This window comes from Colossoma macropomum, unplaced genomic scaffold (assembly GCF_904425465.1).
Source record: "Colossoma macropomum unplaced genomic scaffold, Colossoma_macropomum, whole genome shotgun sequence".
Taxonomy (NCBI): Eukaryota; Metazoa; Chordata; class Actinopteri; order Characiformes; family Serrasalmidae; genus Colossoma; species Colossoma macropomum.
Window position 1 is genome coordinate 4,997,931 of NW_023494810.1, and position 26,561 is coordinate 5,024,491.

The window sequence follows — 26,561 nt, forward strand, 5'->3', positions numbered from 1 at the left end:
AGATTTAACACACTCTTCCGCAGGCGGTACGTTTGTAGTCTTTCTGTGTTTTTAGAGTTGGTTTGCTTCCCTATGGAAGAGGAGGAGCTCCTCGATATCTCAATATATATATATATTTTTATATATATTTATATAAAAGACCAATGCTGTACATCGTTTGTATTTGTGAGTGATTTTTGAAGCAGCATCATGGCCACATACAAATGGCCACATACATATCTAAAATGCTACTGTTCGTTTTTTGACGAGAGGGAAAAAAAACAATAATGTACACCTGGACTGCATCTCCATGTAATGTTCCTCATACTAGTCAGTTAAAGATATCCCTTGATGTCCGTCACTCCAGATGAGATCCTAAAGCAGCATCAGCAATGGGAGGGGGTCGTACTTTACCCCCCCAGTTCCACTTAACAACTCGTCTCCCTCAAAACCCCACCATTCTCAATAGTCCATCGGCCTTCTGCTACCCCGTACCACTCCCCTCGGAGCAAGTCACATTAATAATTCACACTCTCTGATTCCAATAAGTTAAAAAATACAAAAATAAGAGAGCAACCACAATTAAAAAAAAACAAAAAAAACAAAAGAAAAGAGACAGAGAGAAAAATACTCTCAAGTGGGACTCGAAATAAAAAACAACTCTATATTTGCCCCTAGACTCGTACGTCCCATGTATGACATGTTCTTTTAACAATGTATGAAGTGATCGGGAATGTCTGTCTTCCCCTGTTCTTTCTCGCATTCATCTTGTTTCCCAGGGTGGTTTAAGGAGGTGGTAGGGAAAGAGGGAGTCGTTCTGAGAAAAGCTCTGCAGGGGAGGAGTTGAAGGAGGGTGGAAGTGGATCACCGGCACGTGTGCATTTCAACCATCTTGCGGCATTGTTTGCACTTGACGTAACAGCACCAGTGAAATTTGCAGCTGCACCTGTCCACCACCTCCACCTCCTCCGTGTTAAACCCCCGGCCGCAGCACATCAGCTCGCAGCCGTCGATGGCCTTTGAAGTTTTGTTGCAGTAGCGGCCTACGGTTCCCAGCATGCCCGGTGTCCGGGGGTCGTGGTCGCAGAAGTCCGGGCTGGGGTCCAGGTAGACCAGGTCCTCGTCCGTGTGCGGCTTGAACTGCGAGTTCCGCGGCACCAACACTTTCGTGGTGCCTATTTTGCGCTGTTCTACCTCCGTGGCGCCATCGAATTTCTCCTTAATGACGTTGCCTACTTTGCGGAACGGTGGCATGGCCTTCCAGCAGGTCTTCACCTCGCAGGAGCCGGAAACCCCGTGGCATTTACACTCCACTCGCATGTTGTTCAGAATCGCCTGGGAATAGAGGATATGGGTGTAAGTCTTTAGGATTCAATAGGAAATTATTTTACTTAGTTAACATATCAAAACGCATCATGTGGTGATTCAACTGCATAAATTTTACATTTGACAATGGGCTAAACATTTTATTTGGCTTAAAGAATGAGTGCATACTTTACTGAGTATTATTTTAAGGGATGCCCAATAATAACAGTATCATATCAGCACTGGACTGATGTCTAGAGTAATATCAGACTATTACCTGATGATACATTTACTGTAAAAGCAGCAAATTTACACAGCACTGCACTCTCAGATAAAAGGTATGAAACAGTCACTGGGGCAGTGCCCCTCTTGTCACTGGGGTACATCTCAGTACCTTTAGTCAGGGAACCTAACTTTACCATAATCCATTGAAATGATATGTTCTAAGCTGTACTGACTCCACACACCCCGTCTCGTCTCCAGGCTTTTATTTTACTGTTCTGTTTTAAAACATTAAGGAAAAGGTACAAATACGAACTTTTCACCTGGAAAAACTTATTTAAAGTTCACAGTTGGACCTTAAATCCACTGCTGTACCTTTGAGGGAATATCTACATTGTTTGTACCTTGATAAACAAAAAATTTACCTGCACAGAACCTTTTTCTGACAGTGTGGGATACCAGGCTAAAATAACTGCGTTTGTAACATTCTACACATACAGTAGCCCCAAAAAAGTATCTGGACATGTTATACGAAAAACATGATCCCATCAATAAACCAGTGGCAGATCTAGAAAATATTATCAGGGGTCAAGGGTGTTGTTCTGCAAATCGCAGAGAGTGAAACCACTCTCCCCTTAAACGCAGTTCAGATTCCGGGGAGACACTCCTTTAAAACCATTAAGGAGACCACTTCTCAACTTTAATGTTTCCACCTCTATGCTTTAAAGTACCCATAGTGCAGTCTGGTTGGAACACTTCTCCAGGCTTTCTCTACACAAAGAGTCTATCATCAGTTTGATGTTGTGTTAATAGTGTTTTTCTCTGAAAAAAAATGTTGTGTTAAACATTTTATGAAGTAACCTAAAGAAAAATAAAAAAAAATATCTCTAACATCTCTGTAGTTTCTCCTAGACAACAATGAGATTGGATGAAAAGACAATGGAGAAAAGTCTCTCCTGCTGCTCAGGTCTTTCTCTTGAGAAAAAGACCCCAGTAATCATACAGGGTGATTCAAAAAGATTCATCCGATTTCAAAGTGCCATATTTTTACAGCTGTGAGGCTCCTAGGAACCAATCACAATCCAATTGAAAGAGGGGGTTATAGAGTTTCTGACTGTCAGTGGAAGATGGCTCCCTTCAGTCTGAGAGGAGATGGAGACCCCTGAGCAGAAATCGTTTTGCTTTCTCCATTTCAATAACAGTGATTCCGTCATAACTGTGCAGCGTGATTGTCGTCGGCAGTGAACCTCAAACAGCTCAGAGCGTTCGTTGTTGGTTCCACAACACAGGATGATCTCCGAAATCGCACTGAAAGAGCCGTGAGTGCAGCAACACCCGACAAGCTCAATCCAGTATGGGATGAATTTGACTATGGTGTTGATGTTGTCTGTACAGCTGGAGGAGGTTCATACTGAGCACATGTAAAATTACATAATAAACTTTATGCTCATTTAAACCATTTACAGTTCACTGCATTGATCTGTAATGATTTGAAATAAATCAGTTTGAAATCGATGAATCTTTTTGAATCACCCTGTAAGTGTCTCCTGTTCGGTTTTAGTAGAGATCTCAATGTTGGCAAGATAATATCACTCATCTTTATCTGCAACTAAACTCCCATCTCTCCTTTATTTCATGTCACTTTTACGTCTAATGCTGTTTGTCCTAAGGAATTTTAGGAGAATCACCTTTAAGTCTCCAGAGCCAGTAAAGAGCAACATCTACAAGCTTCTCTTCTGGGACTTCTGGGAAAGTTTACCATTAGTTAAAGAGTCCAAATACTTTTTGGGGCAACTGTAAATGCACTCTCTGAAGAGCTAATTCAAGTGATGTTTATATATCTACATTGACAGAAAGGTACAGGGACAGAAGGAAAATAATAGATAATGGCATCGGTCCAGAATTTCCATATCAATGCGTGCTTAATCGTTATCATTAATTCTGATGATTTTTAATTCCAAATAGATGCAGATGAATCTGCACATTCTGATCAATGCATTTTTACACTAGTAGTGAAACATTTTTAGCCTGGTAGTTTTGGAAATTCGAATGCCTTACTAATGATCTTGGAATGACGTCCAATTAGCACTCCCTGGCTCTTACCTTCCTCCCTGCCTCGTTATTATGGAGATTCATAAGGGCCCTGTTGGACGACTGGCCTTTGCTTCTCTCCCTGACGTCCACAAATGACTGGGAGAAGGCAACTCCGTAGGCAATGTTGTCAGAGCACCCTGACCACTGGAAGCCTGAAGTGATAGAGGGAGATTCAAACAGTGGAATACCTTAGATGACAAAACAACTTTGCAAGAGTTCGTTCATTTATATTTATGGCAAATGCCTTCATGGTTTATGACCGTGGCTGTGTAGCTGACATTCTATCCTCCATTAAAACTGTTATTTTGTTATCGTACCCTCTGGACTAACGCCGTGTACGTTGCGGTCACAGCCGCACTTCTCCAGCTCCCCGCTGCTACAGGCCCTGGTCACTGCGAAGGCCACGCTTGCAGCAGAGATTGCGTACACAAAAGCAGCCTCCCTGGTGCCTGTCACAAAAACAATAAGTAAAATAAAGACCATATTTTTCACAGAATGCAACCAAAAACAGGAGCAAAGTCAGTTTTAACTGTTCAAGTGTGAAAATTCAAGGTTAACTGGTTAATAATGTTATTTTGTTCCTATTAGTTTTCATATAATTATGACTTCATTAATGAAGTAGACTCTGCTTTCCACTACATACAGCTTCCATTGTTATTTTAATAGTATACACTGATCAGGCATAACATTATGACCACCTCCCTGTTTCTACACTCATTGTCCATTTTATCAGCTCCACTTACTATATAGGCGCACTTTGTAGTTCTACAGTTACAGACTGTAGTCCATCTGTTTCTCTGCATACTTTGTTAGCCCCCTTTTACCCCTTTTTGGTGGTGTGTTCGTGTGTGTTGCGCTGGTCTGAGTGGATCGGACACAGCAGTGCTGCTGGAGTTTTTAAACACCTCAGTGTCACTGCTGGACTGAGAATAGTCCACCAACCAAAAATATCCAGCCAACAGCGTCCTGTGACCACTGATGAAGGACTAGAGGATGACCAACACAAACTGTGCAGCAGCAGATGAGCTATCATCTCTGACTTTACATCTACAAGGTGGACTGACAAGGTAGGAGTGTCTAATAGAGTGGACAGTGAGTGGACACAGTGTTTAAAAACTCCAGCAGCACTGCTGTGTCTGATCCACTCATACCAGCGCAACACACACTAACACACCACCACCACGTCAGTGTTACTGCAGTGCTGAGAATGATCCACCACCCAAATAGTACCTGCTCTGTGAGGGTCCATGGGGGTCCTGCCCACTGAAGAACAGGGTAAAAGGGGGCTAACAAAGTATGCAGAGAAACAGATGGACTACAGTCTGTAACTGTAGAACTACAAAGTGCACCTATATAGTAAGTGGAGCTGATAAAATGGACAATGAGTGTAGAAACAAGGAGGTGGTCATAATGTTATGCCTGATCGGTGTATGTTTACACACAGTATGGTAAATGATGAGAATGCTGAGTATGTGTATTAAGAACAACCCAAAACCAAAACTGAACCTAATCCCAGGTAAAGACCAAAGTCCTGTTTGACCAGTCTCTTGCCCATGCATCAGGACTCACCTTGCGTGACCACCTTGCCAAAGACAGGGACGGTCTCCAGTGTGGAACAGTTCCAGCGCCGGTTCCGGAACTGGTACTGGCACTCGTCGATGGCTAACTGGGCCCCCCTACGTACCGCGTCCATCACCTCCACGTTGCGTTTGCATATCTGCACTTGCCTCTGGATCAGCCCACGCAGTTTCTCGCACGTCTCTTCGTCTGATATACTACCCACAGACGACAGCTTAGCCAGGTACCTAAGAGACAGAAAGAGAGGGAGAAAAGCAGGTAGGTTAATTACACATGGACAGGCAAATATTGAGGGTTGCTTACAGTACGGTGCATTAGTCCATCCATTTCCATGTAAACAGCCATTACGTAGAAATTATTTGTTTTTCAGCATTTCAGCACAATTTTTTAACAAAAAATGACAGAAGCCTCAACAACTGAATATAATATCAAATGTTCTGCTCTCTTTGCCTTCAGTACAGCTTCCATTCTTTTTCAGGACATTGCTTTGAAAGAAATCTGCAGGGATATTTCTTCACACCTCCACAGTTCAGTCTTAGAAGTTGGTTGCATTTCTGCTTCTCACAGTTCCAAACACATTCAGTGAACTTGAGGTCTGGACTCTGAGAACACAAGCAGCTTCTTTGTTTGATCTGCAATCGTCTTTTCTCTATTTTCTTTTCTTAGTGAAGGTTTCTTGACAGCTACACATCCTTTCGGACCCATAGTGTTGAGTTCACAGTGAAAGGATGGATCTTTCATCTGATGGTGAGAGTTTTGGTGGTCTATCAAAACCTCTATATACCTTTTAAAAAATAATTTCACTTCAATTTAGGAAACTCCTGTTTTCACTTATTTTCCATTGAATTAAGTATTATGTGGATCTTATATTTCCTCAGAAATATCTCCTGAAAAATGAATAACTTGTACTTAATGGCCATTTTGACTGGAAAAAAAGAAAATCAGCATATACAAAAAATCATGCATATACTAAAAATTACATGACGGTGCATAAAGTCTTGGTTTGCTTAAAAGAATACGTTTCTGCCATTGTTTGACAGTCAGAAATGAAAATATCAGACGTGCAGACTCTAACCTAATTAAATTACAATGAAAAATAAATGTACAATTAAACAATAATAACTGCAGACTTTTAAGAGTTAAAAGCCTTTTAACAATGTTCCCAGCACCATAAACTACAGAGAATCTTTTGTCCGATGTTGGATGTAAGGAGGCACCTTAAATCCTTCAGAATGACTCCACAAACTCTGAGGACTTGGAGGAAGAAAGTTGAGACACATGGTGTGGTAAATAATTCAAAACTGACCAAACAGAGCACTTGATCAACTTAAGCATCATTCCACGAGTTCAGCGACCCTTCGTAGCTATCTGTTTGTTTAACCATCTGGTAAGCACAAACAGCGTAAACATAAACAGTGAGGAATTGCTAGGATCTTCTTGGAAGTCTTGGCTCTACAGATGAGGTCAGGAGGACGCTGAGGGGGCGGCTGAAGATTATCTTTCGCTCTCACCTCCAGGGCAGAGGGGTCAGGGAGACATGTGAGAGAAAGAGAGTCCGCTGAGCGCGCTCCGGTCCAGCTCTCCTTTAACGGCACCTTATAAAAATAGGCCGTTTCACGAGCTCGTCAAAAACACACTTAGGGGTTCCCGTCCAAACAACCGTCTCGCTCTGGAAACCTTAATGGGAGCGAGTGGAGATGTCTGGGTAAAACAAATCGTTTGAGAGGGGTCCGTAAACGAGACCTAACACAGATAAGAGCGTTGCTGCTTAATGGCTGGACTCTGGAGTGGAGTGAATGTAGGCGCAGTTATAAAGCGCATGTGGCAGCTGTCTGCGGTGTGTCAGTCGCCATTTCCCTCTAATTGTCTCTGTTTAACTACACAGCATAATGTTGATTAAAGAACTGGTTGTAGATGATTTTTTTCCCCTTTACCCCAAATGGACTCAATCAGCCAAGACATGTTTGGTGTCCAAAGTTTGCCTCTCTAGCTTTGCACCGGAGCCAAGAGGCTAATGTAGCTAATAAGTATTTACCCAACCAATTAGCACTGTGCAAACTGCATGTCTAAATCTCAACACACTTGTCTTAAACTGCATCAAGTTAGGAAATATCAGAGAGACTTGCTTATGTTGTTTCTGGCTCTGTATGACACACTGTTATCTATAAAAATGGCTGAAAACAACCTGGACGGCGATTTTTGTCCATACTTTTGTCCATTTGTACAGATACAGCATGGCTTTTTTTAAAATTGTGTAAATTCGATTCTTTTGCCAAACTATCTCCTTGATAGTTATCCTCTTATTCGGATAACCATGTGGAGAATAACTGGTAAACGGCTAAACCAGGTTGTACATTTCTGACAAAAGTAATAGCAGCACAGTCCAGTAAAAGTTGTAGTTGTAGTTTATGATCTTTAATTAGGCTACAAAAGTGTCCTTATATCCTATTAGAAAGTACGAAATTGTCGCGAAACATTTACAATATTGCAACATGACTCTGAGTGAGTTTATATGCGCTTAATAATCCGATAACTGCAGAAAATCAGATTTTGTCAGTAATCCAGTCAACACATTTATATGCACTTGAGTAATCAGATAATGGGAATCTCTGAGTCTACATGAGTCAGACAGTAATCAGATTTCTGCTTTGCAACCAGCCAATAAACTCACAGAAAAAGACGTGACGTAAACATAACGTGAACCCAAACTTAATGCCTCGGCTTATTTTTAAACATCGCGCCATTTTACCTGAAAAATATAAACATACATCATCTAGAAGATGAAGAATATTTAAATCTCTTATTTCATGTTTGGTTTCAGCGCGGCCACGCTGCTCACTTATTTCCGGTACCGCCGTCTGTTCTCGCGCATGCGCAGACTGACAAATCCGAAAGAAATCAGAGTAAGAGTTCACATGCACTGAGAAATCTGATTACTGTTTATCGGATTTCTAGATCGGTGTTTACACGACCATTTGAATAACGGGATAACTGCAGAAATCCGATTATACATACATACATACATCATCTAAACCGCTTATCCTTCTGGGTCGCGGTGGGGTGCTGGAGCCTATCCCAGCTGTCATTGGGCGGAAGGCAGGATACACCCTGGACAGGTCGCCAGTCCATCGCAGGAAATCCGATTATGTTTGGATTATTGAATACATGTAAACGTGCTTACTGTTTTTCCACAAAGCCGATTTGTCTGATGTCTGATAGCTGATGCTGTGGTCTAAGCTCAACTGTGTTTCTAGAACAACCTCATCTATATCAGATACAATTACATGTTATTAGGGTAAAATACCGTATTACCCAACATATTTAAAGGTTCAGTTGTAGTCACGTGTGGGAAAACTGGTATCTTGCTACGGTTTACATAAAAATAAATCAATGAATGGACAACATTTTTAAATCATCACTGGGGGCTGTTACTGCAGTAATTCGATTTACCATCACTGGCCTGTATGGTTCTTTGTTCTATATTGTTCCTGTGCTGATGTTCTAGATTCATTTGTCATACAGAGTCTCAAACTTTTCCTACTTTCCTAAAAGAGCTTGTGGTAGGGCATGTCATATCATAGCCCTCTCTGCTGTTGACAAGGCCTGATTTTGTGGGCCAGGGATGGGGCAGATAGCACACACAGACCCTCCTCATCCCTGAGACACTCATCTCAGCACTCAGCCACCCCGATAACCTCTTCCTCACCATCCTCTTCCGCAGACTCTATCTCAGCCAGACAAGCAGCATGACATGACTCACCAGACTAGGCCCAAGTGCTGCCTTTCATACGGCCCCTTTGGCTTGTTTATTAATATTCTGACACTGATTATCAAGGTCGGTTAAACAGCAATTAAACTTTTTTTACAGTATGTGTGGTCTCATGACGGGGGGCATGTGTGGTGTGCATTGGGCAGAGCTCTTCGAAAGTGTACACAGGTTTCCTCTCACCCAAGTTAGCATTGCACATTTGCCTCCATCTTGAAGCTTGACCTTTGTCCGTCTTTATAAATAACACTATGGCTTGGATATCTGACTGTATTTGATGTGAGGGGCAAGTTGGGTTATGTTTGATTTTTCACCCAGCTGTTCCTTTAAGAGCTTTTGTAGATTATAATAGCAAGAGATTCCCACAAATTCATATCATCCACACTGGTCTTCATCCACCCTTCGCACATGTGATCATAATGATCACAGACAACTGGCCTGCTCCACAAAATCAAAGCCGGACGAGAGCCGAAAATATCCGAACCAGCTGCTCGTGTGATGCTGGAGCTCATAACAAGTCTGACTCTCCCAGGAACAAAACACCTGATAAACTACGCTGAAAGAGATTCCGCCTTCAGTGTTGAAACCTTTTTCACGTGGGAATAAACCGGCCCAGTCCTTGGGGAGGAACGTGGGTGATCTTGTTTGTGGTGCTTCACGTTTTATCTCTCGCTCTCTGGTCCTCCTCGTCTTTTTCAGCTTTGTTTTTCTACTCGTTCCACACCTTCCGCCCGCTAGGGTTAACCAAACGGCGAGAGGGCACTGTGGGATTTTTTGATGCCTGCAGAGCTGAGGGGAGCGGGCCTCCCCTGTTGCTTTCTGGGAGGGTTTTTTTCGGAGCGTCCCACCTGGAGACGGGCCGCAACACTCCTTCTGTAACGTGTTTGTGTTGAATTATGCAGCTCTGGCCTCCAAGCGCCAGCGGCTCCACATGGCTTAGGCCAGTGCGGCTTAGCACGCAACCATCCCGTACAGAAGGGTCGAAGGGGGCAAGAGAGGAAAACTGAAGGGAGGAGAAAGGGAGGATCACTCGGACAGATGCCAGACTCTGTTTCTCTACACGAAACCAGCTCAGTTTTGTCTCTCTTGGTTGCTGGGCACAGTATTGGCATCAGTTCTGGGGAAATGAAGCCAGACTGTAGACCTCTTCTGCGACATTTTAGCAAAACGTCACGAAACGCACATCAGAACTGGCTCTAAGAGCCAGATTAGTGTTATTTAGAAAGCTGCTAATCATCAAGTCACTAATCTAGATTTTGGGACAAGCAGGCTTATTGGCTGACTGATGCTGATGAGAGAACTTATGTACCAAAGTAGCTATTATTGACAGGTTTTTGATACTGACTTGTTTCAAAGCAATTCTGTTCTCAACTTTTGACCAATTTCGACATCCAGCCCTGATGCTGACGGTTCTAATGCTGAGAGATACTGCAGCAAAGCTAACCCCAGTCATTAGGCTAGTAATGAGTGGTAAATATAACTTTACAACTTAAAAATATGCAACTTACAGTAATTAGGAACATAATATAGTTGTCAACCACTCTGTTTGAACAAATTATGGTTCTTATGTAGGCTTTGCTTAATATTATTTCAGGCTGTACAGAATTGGGTAGATATTTGCTCTCGTGATTATATCAAGTACGGGGTGATCGATATGGTGACAATGTTATACCACAATACTTAAAGACATTTTCACAATACATGATATATATAACGACTGACTGACACACGAAGACAATGCACTAGTAGTGCCACATTTAAAAAAGGCAAAACTCTGGGCACAGTGATTTTGATTCAACATTTTACATACCGTGCTACACTAAATACAACAATATCCATGATATTGCTGCTGTCGGAAGAAAACCTTTTTCAGTTTTTGGCATAATTTGAAAATGCCTTTATATTGTGTGTAAATTTCATGAAGAATGGAACAAAAGAAACAGCTCAAAATGACTTAGAAAAATGTCTGGTTCCATTGACTTACATTAAAAGTAAAGTAGGTTTTTTCCTGTAAAGTTGTCCTTTTGGAGATACGAGGTTTAGTTCTGACAACAGCGATATGCTCACAAAAGCATGTTATCACAATAAATGGTCATCATGATAATGATAAAATATCGTGACGTAGCCCATCACTATATTTTAAAAAGACTTGTGTGTTCAGCCAATCAGATTCACATGCCAATCAGATTTACTCTACATGTTATGATTGAAATTTTGATGGTTTGCATCCTTGATTAGGGATGAATTGCTGGTGAAAAACATCTTCCAATTATCTTACAAAAATAAATTTTATATAATATATATATATATATATATAGTGTGTGTGTATTTTTAGCTGTATTATGATACTATATCATCATTGTCTAGATGAAAAATATCATGATATGAATTTCGGTTCATATGGTCCACCCCTACTGCTGTCCCACCTATTTTAATGTTTTTCCTGCTACACCTGATCAGCTAATAACTCTTCCTGAGTTGAACTGGGTGGGTACTCCAGGACCAGGGAAGCAAATTCGGAGCGGGAAAAGGAAGTCGATGTATTCACAGATGAAAGATACAGAGAGGAGACAGAGGAGCAGAGAAGCAGACCTCTCTGTGCACCTTTTTCGAGTTTTATTGAATCATCAAACTAGCAGCTGTTTACATTTCCTGTCTGGGGAGAAATATCGGCAGTAAATAGGTGGGGGTAAATAGAAAAGCTGCCAGAGCTGCTTACAGCAAATAGAGACGCGTATGCTGCACAGAGCGAATCCCCACGCCGCCTGTGTTTATAACAATATTTGATATTTACATTTTTCTCAGCTCTGCACCGCTGAGCACTCACGACTGCGTGCTGAAAGGCGTGTTTATCTGGAGTAATTTCACCATCCTGCGGGACACGTTTAGGGGAACTGATGCGTTCCACTCCCCCTCCTCCCCACCATTCCTTTCTTATACTTTTCATTAGCTAGTAGTGTGAGCTTCCACAGCCCTTCATACACATTTGTTTGTCCTCAACGACACAATTGCCTTGATGTGGATGAGAATAAAGACAATGCAGCAGAAATAAATATTAACCTCTAACTGCTCTGCTGGTGTAACACCATAGTTACCAGTCACAACCGTGTAAAAAAAACAGTTTTTCATTAATTATTTGCATTACACAGGTCATTTCATCTGAAAAAGGGACTATACTGTGGACTAGCTACAATAACAATTAATAAGAATGGTGCTGATACATATTGTATATCATCTGACTGATAATTAACCAGCCATCATCAGCTTTTGGGTCATTCCACAGAAACGTCCATTTTTGTGGTCCTAGCATTTGCAGATATATTACACTAAAAAAAACATGTTAGGGTTACAATTTATTTAGGTTTTTAAATAAAACAATAGGTCATTATAACAGTTACACCTTCTTGAGCCTCAATTTAGCAATATTGGTTTTTAAATCAATTATCTAGAATTCCAAGCACCACAAAAGAGCTCGTCCCATATTTATGCCATTTTAACTACAATAATCTATACATGACTATAGAATATATTAATTAAATGACATAAAGAAAACAAATGCCAAATAAATATTATAAAATATATAATGAAAGTTGTCCCCAGGAGTCGTGTCACTGGTGTTACCGCGTAACAAAAAATCTCTTATTTTGAAATAAAAGTCACACTGATGACATCACTTTGCTTCCTTTTACCTGTTTTCTGAGGATCTATGAAGAAAAGCTCATGGTGAGTCCACTGTGTCTTTCAGTTATCAGAGATTTTCTCGTTTAGCTCATGATTTCATATGAAGCTTTTAGCTGAAGTCACTGGTGTGACCGACTTTATTCTTAGGCAATTGTGAAAAACTAGAATACAAATGGATTAAATTCCATATTTTAGTGGATATTCCATGATTGACAACATGTGGTTTGATGCTCTGTAGCAGCCGTTTTGTAAAATGCATTTTTCATTAAAAATGTCTCTGGTGTTACCTTTCTTATGTCGATCAGTAACACCAGTGACTCCTATGGAGGTGGAAGTGGACGTTTCTGTAGAATGACCCTTTTACACTATTCAAAAATAATGTGTTTTTTTTTTTTAAATATCTTTGACGAACCCTAAAAAACATCCAGTTTACATCTTTGTAAATGAGACTGCGAGTGTGAGGAACCTTGTAATGTAATGTAATGGTTCTATACCAAGTAAACCACACATAGAACGATCTATGTCTTTAAAAAATGTGTTAAATGTTTACAAAAACAGTTCTAGACCTCTGACATATCATAGAATCATGCATGACGGTTACCCTCTGACTCACTCTATCAGCTTACTCCAACTAATCTAGGACGTCCATCGTACATGCTACTCAAAGATTGAGCAAAAAGACACATATGCAGGGATCACGGCACAAGCTTTCAGTTTCAGGGCAAGTCTGAACCAGAGTGAACCCAACTCTTTCCCCAAAGCACTACGGATCCCTTTTTAACTCTAGAGGGCAGTGTTATCTCAGTTTCTCCCTCGAGCATTGCTTGAGGGACAGCATTGTTTTTAGAAGTGTATAACAATGTCCAAATGGCTTATAAGTCCAAACTTGTATGAAAGAGGCGGAAAAGGCTATCAGTTTTTCAACAGACCTCACTGTACTTACTTACTTTTTAACAGAAATGCTGTAATTGGTTGTTTGAAGTTGCAGGGATTTAATCCCAACATCTCAGAGTCAAGAAGTTTGCTCTTGGTTAAATATAAGCCATTACTTAAGCCCCATCACTCGTTCATAAAATGTCCATGCTAAGCTCTTTGCATGGTGATGCTTCTTGGAAACCTCAGCCCAGAGTAGATAAGGGGTGCGATAGGGGAGTACAGCATCACGATGGAGCCAAAATAAGTCCACTTGGACCAGTGCTGTCCAAACAAAAGAGCAACACGTCCACAAATGCTCCCACAAGCAGCAATGCATGATTCTTTTCAGTACTTTTTAGCCTCATTGCTTGTACCCGCATCCATCTGCTATATCCATTATAGTTATAGTGAATATATAGAAGCGTATCAAAAATACATTGGAATGCTTGAAGGCATTTTCACAAGATGGTACTATGTATCACAGTAATTAGAGGTTTGCAAACAAGCTGGACAAAATTCACCAGCAAAAATAAACTGTTCTGGACGGACCAGAAGAAAAAGCCAACAATAATAATAAATACTACACTGAGATAGTAGCATAATCGGCTGATATCTAGTCAACAACTTGTTACAATGCAGTTTTTGCATTTCCTATGCACTGGTTGTTGTTGTTGTTTACAGCAGGGATGCCCCAAGGTGGGAATTGTGAGCTGGTACTGATGTCAGATAATCTTCATGTACATGTCTGCCACTGGCGATACATCAATTATAAAATGTAGCAATTGAGACTATATATTTTCTGAATGAAGATTCCAGAGAAACACAATGTTTATTTCTTTAGGGTAACAATTGCAGTAAAAATAATAAAAATCAGACAAATTTGGAGAGTTTTTTAAGGAAACACACTCTATATATATTGACGAAACTCAGAAAAGTGTATTATAATATAATTCATTACAATAATGTTGAATTACGTCATGACTTCATTAAAAAGGGTTGGATATCAATAAAAAACTCCCAATCCCTTGATTTCAATACTGATTCCTGAGCAATACATTTTTCGATTCCCTGTTTTTTATTTTAGGTGGGTGTGGCTTAATCCAGAAGTGAGAGTGAGTTGTAAGTGGGTGTAATTACTAATAAATAGCTGATTAACCAAAAAGCTCTGATGTTAATAACATGGATACAGAATATGGCCCATCATCCCTCTAGATTTTGGAACAGGCATGCTTATTGGCTCAAGTATGCTAAGCCTGACTACTTAGATGTTGAAATTCAATATTACACAGAATTTTTGGCTGCTTGGTAGTTTTCGGTACCATAAAGGTGAATTTTGATTCCCAGCACTAATAACTTTTCATCATATTGCCCTCAGTTATTAGCTGCATATTGCTATAGATCTTCTGCCAACCTAAAAAACAAAAAAATCCTTGGCTTGTTCCTTACAAATCTTGAAATATATGGACAACTGTTACACATAACACTTCCACAACTCTGACGCTGTTGGATGTATGGATGTGTATCTTGGGGACCGATTCTGGCTCCTGAGCCATGAAGCTCAGCGGTGTTAAATGCCACATCCTGACGATGCCTTGCGGTCAGCGTGATAAAACACAGATCCTGAGGAGCGACGAGGGATTGAGGAGAAGCCGGGGGAACACACAGGAGTAGAGGAGGGAAGTGAAGGAGTAGGGGGCAATTAGCACAATTACTGGTGCTTGCTGGGTGCAGAAAGGGCCTGTAGGGGTTATTTCCAGCTCTGGCGGCCGTTTTATTTTCGGGGGGAAATGAACTCGAGCAAAACCAGGCACTTTTTGTGGGCACCATGCAGCACATAAAAATAATGTGAAGACTGGAAAAATGGCAAAAGGGGGTATTAAAAATTAGGCCCTCATTTGTTTTCATCTGGTGGTCTGGCTGGAGGGAATGTCTCGAGACAGAAGTGCTAATGGGCCACTTGACCCTTATCCCCAAAAAGACAAACGTCTAATAAAAGAGGCTCGTTCCAGGTCAGTGCAATGCTGGACCATGAGGCAAATGAGTTCTGCTTACAGGACTTTTGAATGGTAGGTCAGTATCTTCTGGTGGTCTTCTAAACTTTCGCTTTTTCCAACTGAATGAAGAAAGCAATTGACGGACCAAATTAGAAGGAAGCATTTTAGTAGCCGTTCTGGGGGTCCTTAGAATAGGCCGCTGAAAGACTGAGGGTATGTGACAACACAGCTTTCACAACTTCATTGACCTGTTGTCACTGGTGTTATTTGTGTTAGCGGCGTTAGGCGCCAGGATATATTTCACATTAGGGGTTTCTCTCTTCTCGAGTTGCTCATCAGCTGCGGACTATTTATTGACTGTCCTTTGCAGATGGTTAAACCGCTGTTCTTTCCATCCCAGGCAGCGTGACATGGAGCCGTCCACTCAAACATGACACAATCGTCCAGTAGTGATCATAACCAAGAGATGACTAAAGACCAGATGCAAGGAGCACCATATTTATGCCATTTTACAGTCATTAGCAAAACCTGTATTACTTATAGTTTGTAATGTTCTTGTTAGTGGGTGGAGGTATATGAGATGAAAACCTTAGTATAATTAAATTGTTTTATGATTAAATTATATTATAGTTTACACTACTTTAAATAATAACTTCTTCAAAGCTTCTTTAGTAAAAACAATGATCATATAGAGAAGTGTGAACACTCAAAGAACCACTGGAATGCACAATAATCTTTGGATCATGGTTAAATGGTTCTTCTCTTTGATGGAACACCAGGTGTATATGATTCTTTGAAGAACTACCATATTGAATCCTTTGCTAAAAGGGTACCATGATGCATTGGTCAGTGAATCTAATCTCAAAATCATGAGTGAAAAATATTTTACATTTTAAAAACCTCATAGAATGCAAAATATTAATATTAAACGTTCTTCAGCACAAGACGTTCATGCTCTACACTCAAAATTGGGGAAATCTGGCATTTAGACTTTTAAATCCAACACTTTGAAAGCTTTCTAATATTCAAAATACCACTAGACTATATTTGTCACCTAAAACTAATTTTCACACACTTTTTTGATTAGTTTGTGACTGGCTGTGGCACAAACATCAAACTAAGAAACAACCGCCTCAATCTGACATCCAGCATCATTTTGCAACAATGTAAAGCATACCTGCAATGTAGCCTATGTATTAGAGTAACAAGTCCTCCTCCACCCCACAGCATATTGAGCCCATTAACCCAGCATTGCTTATTTGTACTAGCAGGCAGGTGCAGGTGCAGCACAAAGTGCTCGCTCATAGAGCACCATATAAACTGAAGGTGCTGATGGACAAACGCACGAACAGTAGTGCATAAATCCCAGAGTGAAAAGACTTTAGCCCACGGCTGTTGAGTTAAAAGAGACGTGAAAAACTGTAAAATGTCAACTTCACCATTTTGCTTCAACAGTCCAGCCATCGGTAAGTTTCGTTAAGTGTATTTCTTCAGCTATACGCACATCAAAGCATATCCCAACACAGTGCGGCAAGCTAAAAGATGAAGTTGTCATTTCTGGCAGAAGGCTTTCAGCAGGGATGCACCGATATGGGAATTGTGGGCCAAGATTTTTCACGTGCATATCTGCCAATATACAAATCGGTACTACATCTATCTGGATTAGCACAGAGAAAATATCATACTTACTTGTTGAGGCTCACAAATGCAGTAAAATGAATAGAATACTGACATTTTAGCACAGCATCCCAGTGTCGCCTAAATATTGTGCTGTTCTGGAGTACAGTAAGGACATTAGTTTTGAATTATCAGCCAAATCTAATCATCTGTCTGATGCAGATAATTTTTTAAACATATATCTGCCATTGCCAATCTCAATATCATCGAGCTTTCAGCTAGGCTGTATTATGTTTGAAAAAATGGCTAAAGCTAAATATAAAAGAGGTACTAAATAATAATAATTACTGGTGAGATGTAAAGATGAGAAAAGGCCAATAATAAATAATAAGAATAAGAGATGAAGTTTTAAGATAATATGAGATAAATAATTAGAGGTTATATTAATGAATAATAAGTACCACTACCATTAATACTAATAATAATAATCATAATAACAGTAAAAGGTTGATGATAAGAGGTCGAACCATTTGAACACTTCCGTGAATTTGCTATTAACCCTCACTAACAATGACGACAAACCAATGAACTGGTCTAAATGAGTAGTATCTTATAAAGTTTAGCTAAGCTGTATGTTTATTGCCGTTCCACCTGTGAATTCAGTCCATTCCTGCTGGGTCACAGAGGTCATGGTCACATAGCATAATCCGCAGTACAGCATGCGCACAGTCAAGCAGAAAGCATTCGACTCACTGCTGTACAAGTTTTGAGCGTCACTCATGCAACTTAGGCTAAAATTTCACACAGTATGTGTGTAATGCAAAAAAACGGGTCACATTCTGAGAAATAGATCAGAGATTATTGACGTAGTTCATGCAACTACGTACCTGACCTTCAGCAATGACACTGTACAATATGAAACCCCTTTTTCAAATATATTTTAACTGACTTTCATGATCATTTTTCCTACGACGTCTTCAGTTCTTTTGCCGGAGTCAGTTTTGGGAAAACATCTATAAACCTGAAAGGGCTGGTCATCATTCATCAGTTTAACACTGTTTTAACGCTGCCAGTTTCAGGCTACCTTGACATAGCTGACCACTCATTTTCAGCCCATTCCCTACAAGCAAATTTCAAGCAAGCAAACTCATATAACTGGATATCACAAGCTTTATGGAGCTGAGAATCACAGCCTGACAGCTTGCTTCAGTTATTCTTTGCAACTTGAAACCGACACTTTACAAAACATCACAAACGACTGTTCCCGTATTGCAAAATATGTCTTCACGTCTTAATCTCGGACTCAAATTCCAAACTTGGGATTTTAATGATTGCATAAAAAAATGATCTGTTTTCTGGCATTGGCTTAGCCTGCCTGCTAATACGTGTCTCGCGACGGGGGTGGACAAGCTCCTGTTCGGATTTACTCTGTCAGAAAAATCATATTTTGCAGACAGGTGAGAGGGCTTTTTTTTTCCTCAGGTGCGCTGCGTGCCCGTGCCTGTCCTGGACCTGCTGCTTCCACCACACCTACAGCCGCTCCGCAAGCCACCAACAAGCACTAATAGTGTTTGCATTGCCAAATCTCCAGCTGAATTAACTCTTACAGTGTTGAAGTAACTCTTTCAATCCAAAAAATGCACTTTTCCCGTGGTGAACGAACACCTACAGTAGAAGAACTGACTCTTACAGTGGTGAATGAACACCCTAAAGCACTGAATTCACACTTAAGAGTTCATTTGGGTCCACTCACTGTAAGCATTCATTCAACACTGTGGATTTTGCCACGGGGCACGTTTCATCCACAGGCTAAATATGCAGCTTTAATGGGTTGTTTCTGAATGCCTGCACTGTATCAAAGGAGATTTAGACTTTTACAACTTTTGTCAAGTCAGTTTAAATTCCCCAGTGTAGTTCAGATACCATAACAATCTGAGTATTACATTGTACATTAACTTGCTATTGGCCTCAACATTTCAAGACACCTAGATTGCTTTATTTGCACGTTTTGAGGATTAAATCTCTGAGATCTTGTCCAAAATCAGCTGTCACAACCAACTTGTCCGTCAAACAGAGCTGTAAGGTTACTCAGCATTTTGCTCGAGCCGCTTTTTGGGCTGCAACAGTCATTCAGTTTAATATATTGTCACTGTCCAATGAAAACATGTATCTCCATTTTTTGCGATTTTTACTTTTCTGCATCGTTTGGGCTCAGCAGCTGTTCTTTACATTGTGTGAAAATTTCATGATGATTGGACCAATAGAAATACTCCAAAACTGCTTAGAATAAAATCTTTTTCCATTAACTTACATTGAAAGTAAAGAAGGTTTTTGACCTCTCCTGTAAAGTCACTGTTTTTGGAGATGCTTGTTTTTCTTTGGACAGCGACGATATGCAGATTCATCCATAAGGCAGTGATTTTTATTTCCCTCATAGCATGTTTTCCACCCACTTCTCCTTGCAGGAATGTAGCTATAGAAAGGCTGGCTATAGCCTAAAGGACAGCACATAAAGTCGTTTAGCCTACAAAATGTCTGTGGTCGCTTTAATTCACCTTTATTCGTCAAAAACTCACAAACTTCGCCACAGGAATGAACACTAAAGCCTCAACCCGACGAGACAAACTGCCTCAGGTGAGGTGACTGGTTGACTGGACAAGTAGCTCAATAACTGACCTGCTGTGTTTCAGGCTCAGAGGTGGGTAAAGCTGCCCAAAACCATATTACAGGGTCAGTAAAGTATCCCCAAGGGTCTCCTCAAGTATCCCCTGTAGAACTGCAGTGGAATGGTGCTGAGATATATAATGATATTTCTTATTATCACGATAAATTACACCACATTATGATCTTATGAGCATATCATTGTCACCGTCAGTGCATGGCTCAATATAAAGAGAGCAAAATTAGTCCTGTTTGACTGATTTAGAGCAGCTCAATATGTGGAACGTTAAATAAAAATCAATGTAATCTTAGTTGTTGACAGTATTTTTTACTGCTTTTCCAACTTATCAAACCATAGTAAATATCATTTTTTATACTGTGTATCAAGAAATTTTAAAAAGTATTGTGATATTTTTTGCCATATCACCCACCCCTATATAGGACATCCAGCATCTAGCAGCATAGAAACTTTAGTTTGTTTTTTGGTTTGTATTTTTACTCTTTTTGGGATATTTTTTGTCTACAATAAAATGCTACAGCTCAAAAGTGAGAGATGTAAGAACCAGCTCAGCGGGACAAGAGCTGTCACCAAAAATGATAACAGCCCATTAGCTTATCCTCACGTATCTGCGCAAGCCTTAAAGGGGAGCTCCACCAATTTTTCAACATTTCTGCAGCATTAAATGGTTAAGGTGTAAACAAAGTCATTTTAGAGGAACTCACAGTCAGCACTGTTCACAGTGGTGGTGATAGGAACCAGACGTCCACCTCTAAAAGCTCCCTCATGGAAAATCGTTACCTGAAAAGGTTATGAATTCTCAGCCTGATGTCTGAGACACTGTTTTGTGATAAAGCTTTGGCCTAAACCGTTTTGTAATCAGTTTATTTTATCTATTCATGGTGGAGGGATGCATGAAGGGTGTCCTAAGCCAAAATAGTCCCCAAAGAAAACTCTTTTTTTAGGTTTACTACTACATTACATATAAAATCAGGTGGTTTTGGATAGTAAATAAAATGGTTTGTGTTGTGGACATTGGGACTCTTGGTTCCTATCACCACCATTGTAAATATCCCTGAGTCTGTAAGTTTCTCTACAAATGAATTTCACATCAAAACCTAAATGACTTGGTTTACATCTCAACTAATGAATAATGCAGACATTTAGAAAAATCGCTGGAATGTCATTTTTAGAAAATACTTATACAAATCATACAATTTTACCTCAGAACACGTAACTGGGTGGACATAAACGGGTAGGACCCAATTCCGAGCAGGTCACTGAATACAATGTCAGTGAAAGTGTAGCACAATAGCTAATTGTATTTGTATTTTTACGTCAAATTAGCATATTTTGCTAACAAGTGAATGGAAATGAATGAGGAAAAAAAAGCTTTTTGTTCACTCACAGCCAGTTGCTCGCGTTGGCCGAGAAAAGCGCCAGAAACAGCATCAGCAGCGACTTTAACAAATGCTCCGAGGACATCTTGAGTGGAAATAACGAGCAGAATTAAAAGAAAGCGCAAAAAAAAAGTCGGTGTACAATCCACAGGAGATGGGTGTGAGGAGCTGGAGGTGAGTTTAATTAGAGTTTATCACTTCTGAAGAGCAGCTAATCCATCATCAGGTCCTGAGAGCTTCTTCTTCCTCAGTAGCTTCTCGCCAGGGTCCTCACACAGAGAGATGGAGTGATCTGAGGGAAGAGTTTGAGCGGAGGAGTTCAGCCTGGTTCCTCAGCTGCTCTCCTGCTCTGTCCGTCATAATCGTCTCCTCTCTCGGCAGCGGGCTGAGGATGATGAGGGAGCCGCGCTGGGTTTCAGTCCTCCTGCGGTGTGTGTGTGTGTGAGAGAGAGAGTGTGAGAGAGTGAGTGAGCGCGTGAGAGAGTGTGTGTGGTGCTGCTGCAGTGTGTGATGGTACTGAGCTCAGCGTGGAGCGCCCACCTCACTTTAGTTCCTCCTGAAGGGCTGTGGAGGGGCGGCGCGAGATCTGGGGGAGGTTTTGGTCTGAGTGTGTGTGTGTGTGTGTGTGTGCGTGCATGTATGTGCTTGTGTGTTCGGGTGTTGTGTGCTTAAGAGTTATGTGTGTGTGTGTATATATATATATATATATATATATATATATATGTATACAGCGGTCGAGCTGTAAAAAAAGTAATTGATTAAGTAATTAATTAATTAATTAATTGATTTAAAATAATAATTAGTTTTGGGGTACTGACCTTAGCTTAGATGGTAGACCGGTATAGGTAATGTTTTCGTTTTAATTTGATGGCTTAGCTGGTGGAGCAGCATGACCAGCTTGACCGAGCTGGTACACCAGTCTGCTGGTCATACTGGTATACCAGCATTTCTGAGCTGATAGACCAGTATGATCAGCATGACCAAGCTGATTGACCAGCATGACCAAGTTAATAGCTCAAGTGAAAACATACCCTATACTAGTCAACCAGCTACCAGGGTACAGGGTATGTTTTTGTCCAGCCCAGCTGGATGTCCAGCTTGTCAAGCACCTAGACCATTAGACCATCTGGAACCAGCTGAACCAGCAAAATGCTGCTGTCAGAAGAAAACCTCGTATCTGCATTTTTCAGTTTTGACACAATCTGAAAATGCCTGCTGCCCTTTATATTGTGTGTAAATTTCATGAAGGATGGACCAAAAGAAATGGCCCAAAATCACTTGGAAAAAGTTCTGGTTCCATAGACTTACATTAAAAGTAAAGTAGGTTTTTTCCTTCTCCTGTAAAATCACCATTTTGGAGATGAGGTTTTGTTCTGACAGCAGCTAAAAGCTGGTCTTAGCTGAAGTTTTCCTCAGGGTGGTGTAGAACTGTAGTTATAATCAAATATCCCTCAAATTATACTGGGATTAGATTGCCTAGACAATAATCATCTGTTTTAATACCATTTTAAACCCTTTTTGCAACATCAGTGGCAGCTGAATATGAATATAAACTGCTTGTGACAATCATATACTGACTTGTATGTATTTATTTATTTATTTATTGGGAGGGGTGTATCATCAAAGGCAACTTGGTGTGCAAGTGTCAAACATGAACAGAATGACTCTATTGCTAGTAGAAATCTTATGTGTGATATAGTAACGTTAATCCAGCGGGGATGGACAAGGGGATGATTTTTGTCTTTTTTCTTTTTTTGGACTGGGGGGACGGCATCCCCTTGCATCCCTCCTTGATATAATATGTTTAGATATGCTTATTACAAAGTTACTCACATATCATCACTATCAGGACAAAACTTTGTATCTCCAAAATGGTCTTAATTACAATGTAAGTCAGTCTAAAGAGATTTTATTCCAAGTCAATCTGGAACATTTCTATTGGTCCATTTGTCAGTAAATTTTCACACAATGTTAAGGGCAGCTTTTACCTTCAAATTATGCCCAGAAATGAAAAACATAGAAATGCAAGGTTTTGTTCTGTCAGTGCTGATATATAATACATATGGAAGATTATTACTTACAGATACTTATGTACAGCTGTATGCAGAAGTTGGAGAGCCCCGGTCATATTACACATTTTCTTGATTTTCTGAGTGAAAGTAAACACACCCTTTACAGAGAACACACTGCACATTTTAATGCACAAAGAAAATCTATTTTCTGAATTGAACATATTGGGAAAAAAATAATAATATGTGGCCTGCAGAGATTTCCAATGTGTTAAACTCAGCAAATAAATAGAAATTGTGTACAACATTTTCAGAGAAAATGTCATAGAGGACGTGTGTGTTAACTTATATTCACTCAGAAATTCAACAAAACATAATAATTTGAGCAGGGGTGTTCAAACCTTTGTATATGACTGTACAGAGTATATATAGGGGACATATTGTTATGTACCAAAACTGCCATATCGCTGCTGTCATAAGAAAACCTCGTATCTCCAAAATGGTAACTTTACAAGAGAAGGAAAAAACCTACTTTACTTTTAATGTAAGTCAATGGAACCAGACTTTTTTCCAAGTCATTTTGGGCCGTTTCTTTTTGTTCTGATTCTTTTGATTTACATACAATGTAAAGGACAACAGGCATTTTCAAATTATGTCAAAAGCTGAAAAGGTTTTCTTCCGACAGCAGCGATGTGTAGAATACATATGGGGTGTGTACACAGAAACACACACACATATGTGTATGTATATATATATATATATATATATATATATATATATATACACAAATGCATAGTGTATAAAAACAAGTGTGTGCATGTGTGGTGTGGGGGGCGGGGTAAAGGCGGGTTTAGAGCATGCAAAAGCGTGTTACACGTTTTTTTTTCTCTCTATAACTGCCAGGCGGTTTTTGAGCGCTCCAGAGGGATTCAGAGCAGCAGCTATTCACCCTGTTCGAGGTACAACTTTTTGGCAGCGTGTTTCCTTTTGGCCTCAGTGCCCTCAAACGCAAGTGCTTTGTGGTAAAATGCTATGTAGAGGCGTCTACTATCACACGTTTCAACCCAAATTGAAAATTAAAAAACTTATTTATACTACTACTACTACTACTACTAATAATAATAATAATAATAATAATAATAATAATAATAATAAGGGGATCAACGTGGCACTTCTGGAGTCTTACAATGGTAAAACCTGACTGATTAAACTTAAAAAAGTTTTTTAAAACTTAGAGATCTAAAAGAAGACTTAATTGAGTTATTGACAGTGTACACTTTATACAGTGCCGCTCATCATTGTTAAGAAACTTACCATAAAAGAGCGAATATAATTGAACTTATTGGGTTTCCTGTGATAAAAATGTCTGTTTTATGGAGCAATGCATTTTTCAGCACCAGCACTGTGAACCCACTGTTGGACTGTGTTTGCTTCAAGAAAGACAAATTACTATTTCTCTTCTCTTTATATACTCCACTTCCCGAAAGCATTGTAATGTTTAAACCATGCACACTTCATTGATTCGTAAATACATTAGCTGCAGTCATAGAGACATTAGAAATATGTCCTCTACTGTGATGCTTTTAGGCACTTCTGATCACAGTATTTCTCTATGTTTGTAAAAATGTGAGTATCAAATCAGTTTTATTCATGTATTAAATTGTACTCGTGTCCAGTTTGCAATATAGCAGTGCAAACTTATCCCGCATTTCCATGAACTGACGTAGGATATGATATATATTGAAGTAAAACAGAACTTACCATGGCAGTCATTATCAGCACCACTCAGCTATTGCAGTGACCAACAGAGGGAGAGAGTGAGTAAGACTGAATGATGCTGTGGTCAAGCAAGACATGTGTCATCTCATTTCATACAGTTGGGAAGGTGAGTTCTGGACCCAGCCTGCTGAAAGATCCTTGTTCTTGTACGGGCATATAATTCCTCTGACCATCAATATCACTCATTCCTGCACCATCATTACCATCATTAAACCCTTTAAAGGAAAACTCCAGCATTTTCAACCAAACCTTGATGTGCTGTAGCTATTATATGTAGCTCATTACCACACTTGCTTCCCTGTATTTAGTAAAAGAGCAGAAAACATATTGATTCAAAACTTACATATAATAGAAGCCGATGGGCTCCACAAGTGTTGTAGTAAAACCAATTTTTGGGAAAGAAAGTAGTTAAGGTTTCAAAACATCAGACAAAAACTGTCCAATCAGGCTTTTTTTTTTCTCTATGCAGGTTCTTCTATTGGGTAGGCTTTTAGGAGCTGGACTGAAGGCCTTACAGTTCAGATTAACTACCAACATAATTACAAAGTCACAGTGGAATTGACCAGTCATATTTTAATATTTAGTGGATGGGACAAAAATCCCTAAGAAAAAAGTGTTACTCTAGGAGAGGGGTGCCCAATCCTGTTCCTGGAGATCTACCACCCTGGAGAGATTAGATCCAGAACACTATTATGTTTAGCTGCCCCTGAAGGCCTTTGTTACCTGGATCAGGTGTTTTTCTCCAGGACCATATTTGGGCACCCCTGCTCTGAAAGTCCTAGATACATCATTGACTGAACACAAGCCATAGTTTAACCAGGTTTCAATTGGTTGTTCGATGGAAAATAGAGGCAGCAGCTCAGGGCCAGAGCTCTTTACTGTAGATCTTACTGTAAGGTAAAAGGTCCCTGCTTAATCTAGAACGACCAAAAAATGGTAATATGCACCAGTGTTAGCTTAGTGCTAACATAATATTAGAACTCTCATAAGGGCACTAGTAGAAATTAGCATTAGAGGCGTTTTTGTCTCGTTTTTCATCAAGTTTTGACATTTATGAGCAGAACTGAGGGCCTAGCTCTAACAGTCATAGTTCGCCACTGCATAACTTATATTGCAGTTGGATGCTCTATGCATAATTCTTATGATTCCCCACTGCTCCGAAAAGGAAACAAACAGCAGGACACAAACCGCTCTGCAATTAATTTTTTCCTTGTCAAATTTTCAAATCAGACAGCTAATTTCACTGGCCTGGTTAGACCTTCCATGGCACAGGGTTTCTAGCAGCGGCTTCTCTCGCCCTCAGCGCCCGCTGGTGTTGATTTACTGGGCTTTGGCTGCTGCGCAATCCCACACTTACAAAAGAGGTGCGATCCGTTATCCCCGCAGACGCCTGGGCCGACGATGATGCCGGCAACAAGACTCTCCGGAGCCAAGGAGATGGGGTTTTGGCCTGTGAACGACCTGCATGACAGTGGGCTGTCTTTCTGTATCACTCTGCTTACACTCCCCCTCTCTCCTTTTCCATTAAAATAGAGCATCAGTCTTGGAACCACAAACAATAGA

General features: G+C 40.2%; 1 protein-coding gene across 1 annotated transcript; it reads right to left on the bottom strand.

Moving 5' to 3' along the window:
- Window positions 1-629: 629 nt before the first annotated feature.
- On the bottom strand, window positions 630-21,838 carry wnt4 (wingless-type MMTV integration site family, member 4). Its single transcript, XM_036559915.1, has 5 exons — window positions 21,219-21,838; window positions 5,170-5,405; window positions 3,918-4,049; window positions 3,610-3,752; window positions 630-1,314 (listed from the first exon to the last, which is right to left on the bottom strand). Exons 1-5 carry the CDS (start codon window positions 21,293-21,295, stop codon window positions 844-846), a joined length of 1,059 nt encoding a protein of 352 aa, XP_036415808.1. The 5' UTR covers window positions 21,296-21,838; the 3' UTR covers window positions 630-843.
- Window positions 21,839-26,561: the final 4,723 nt, after the last annotated feature.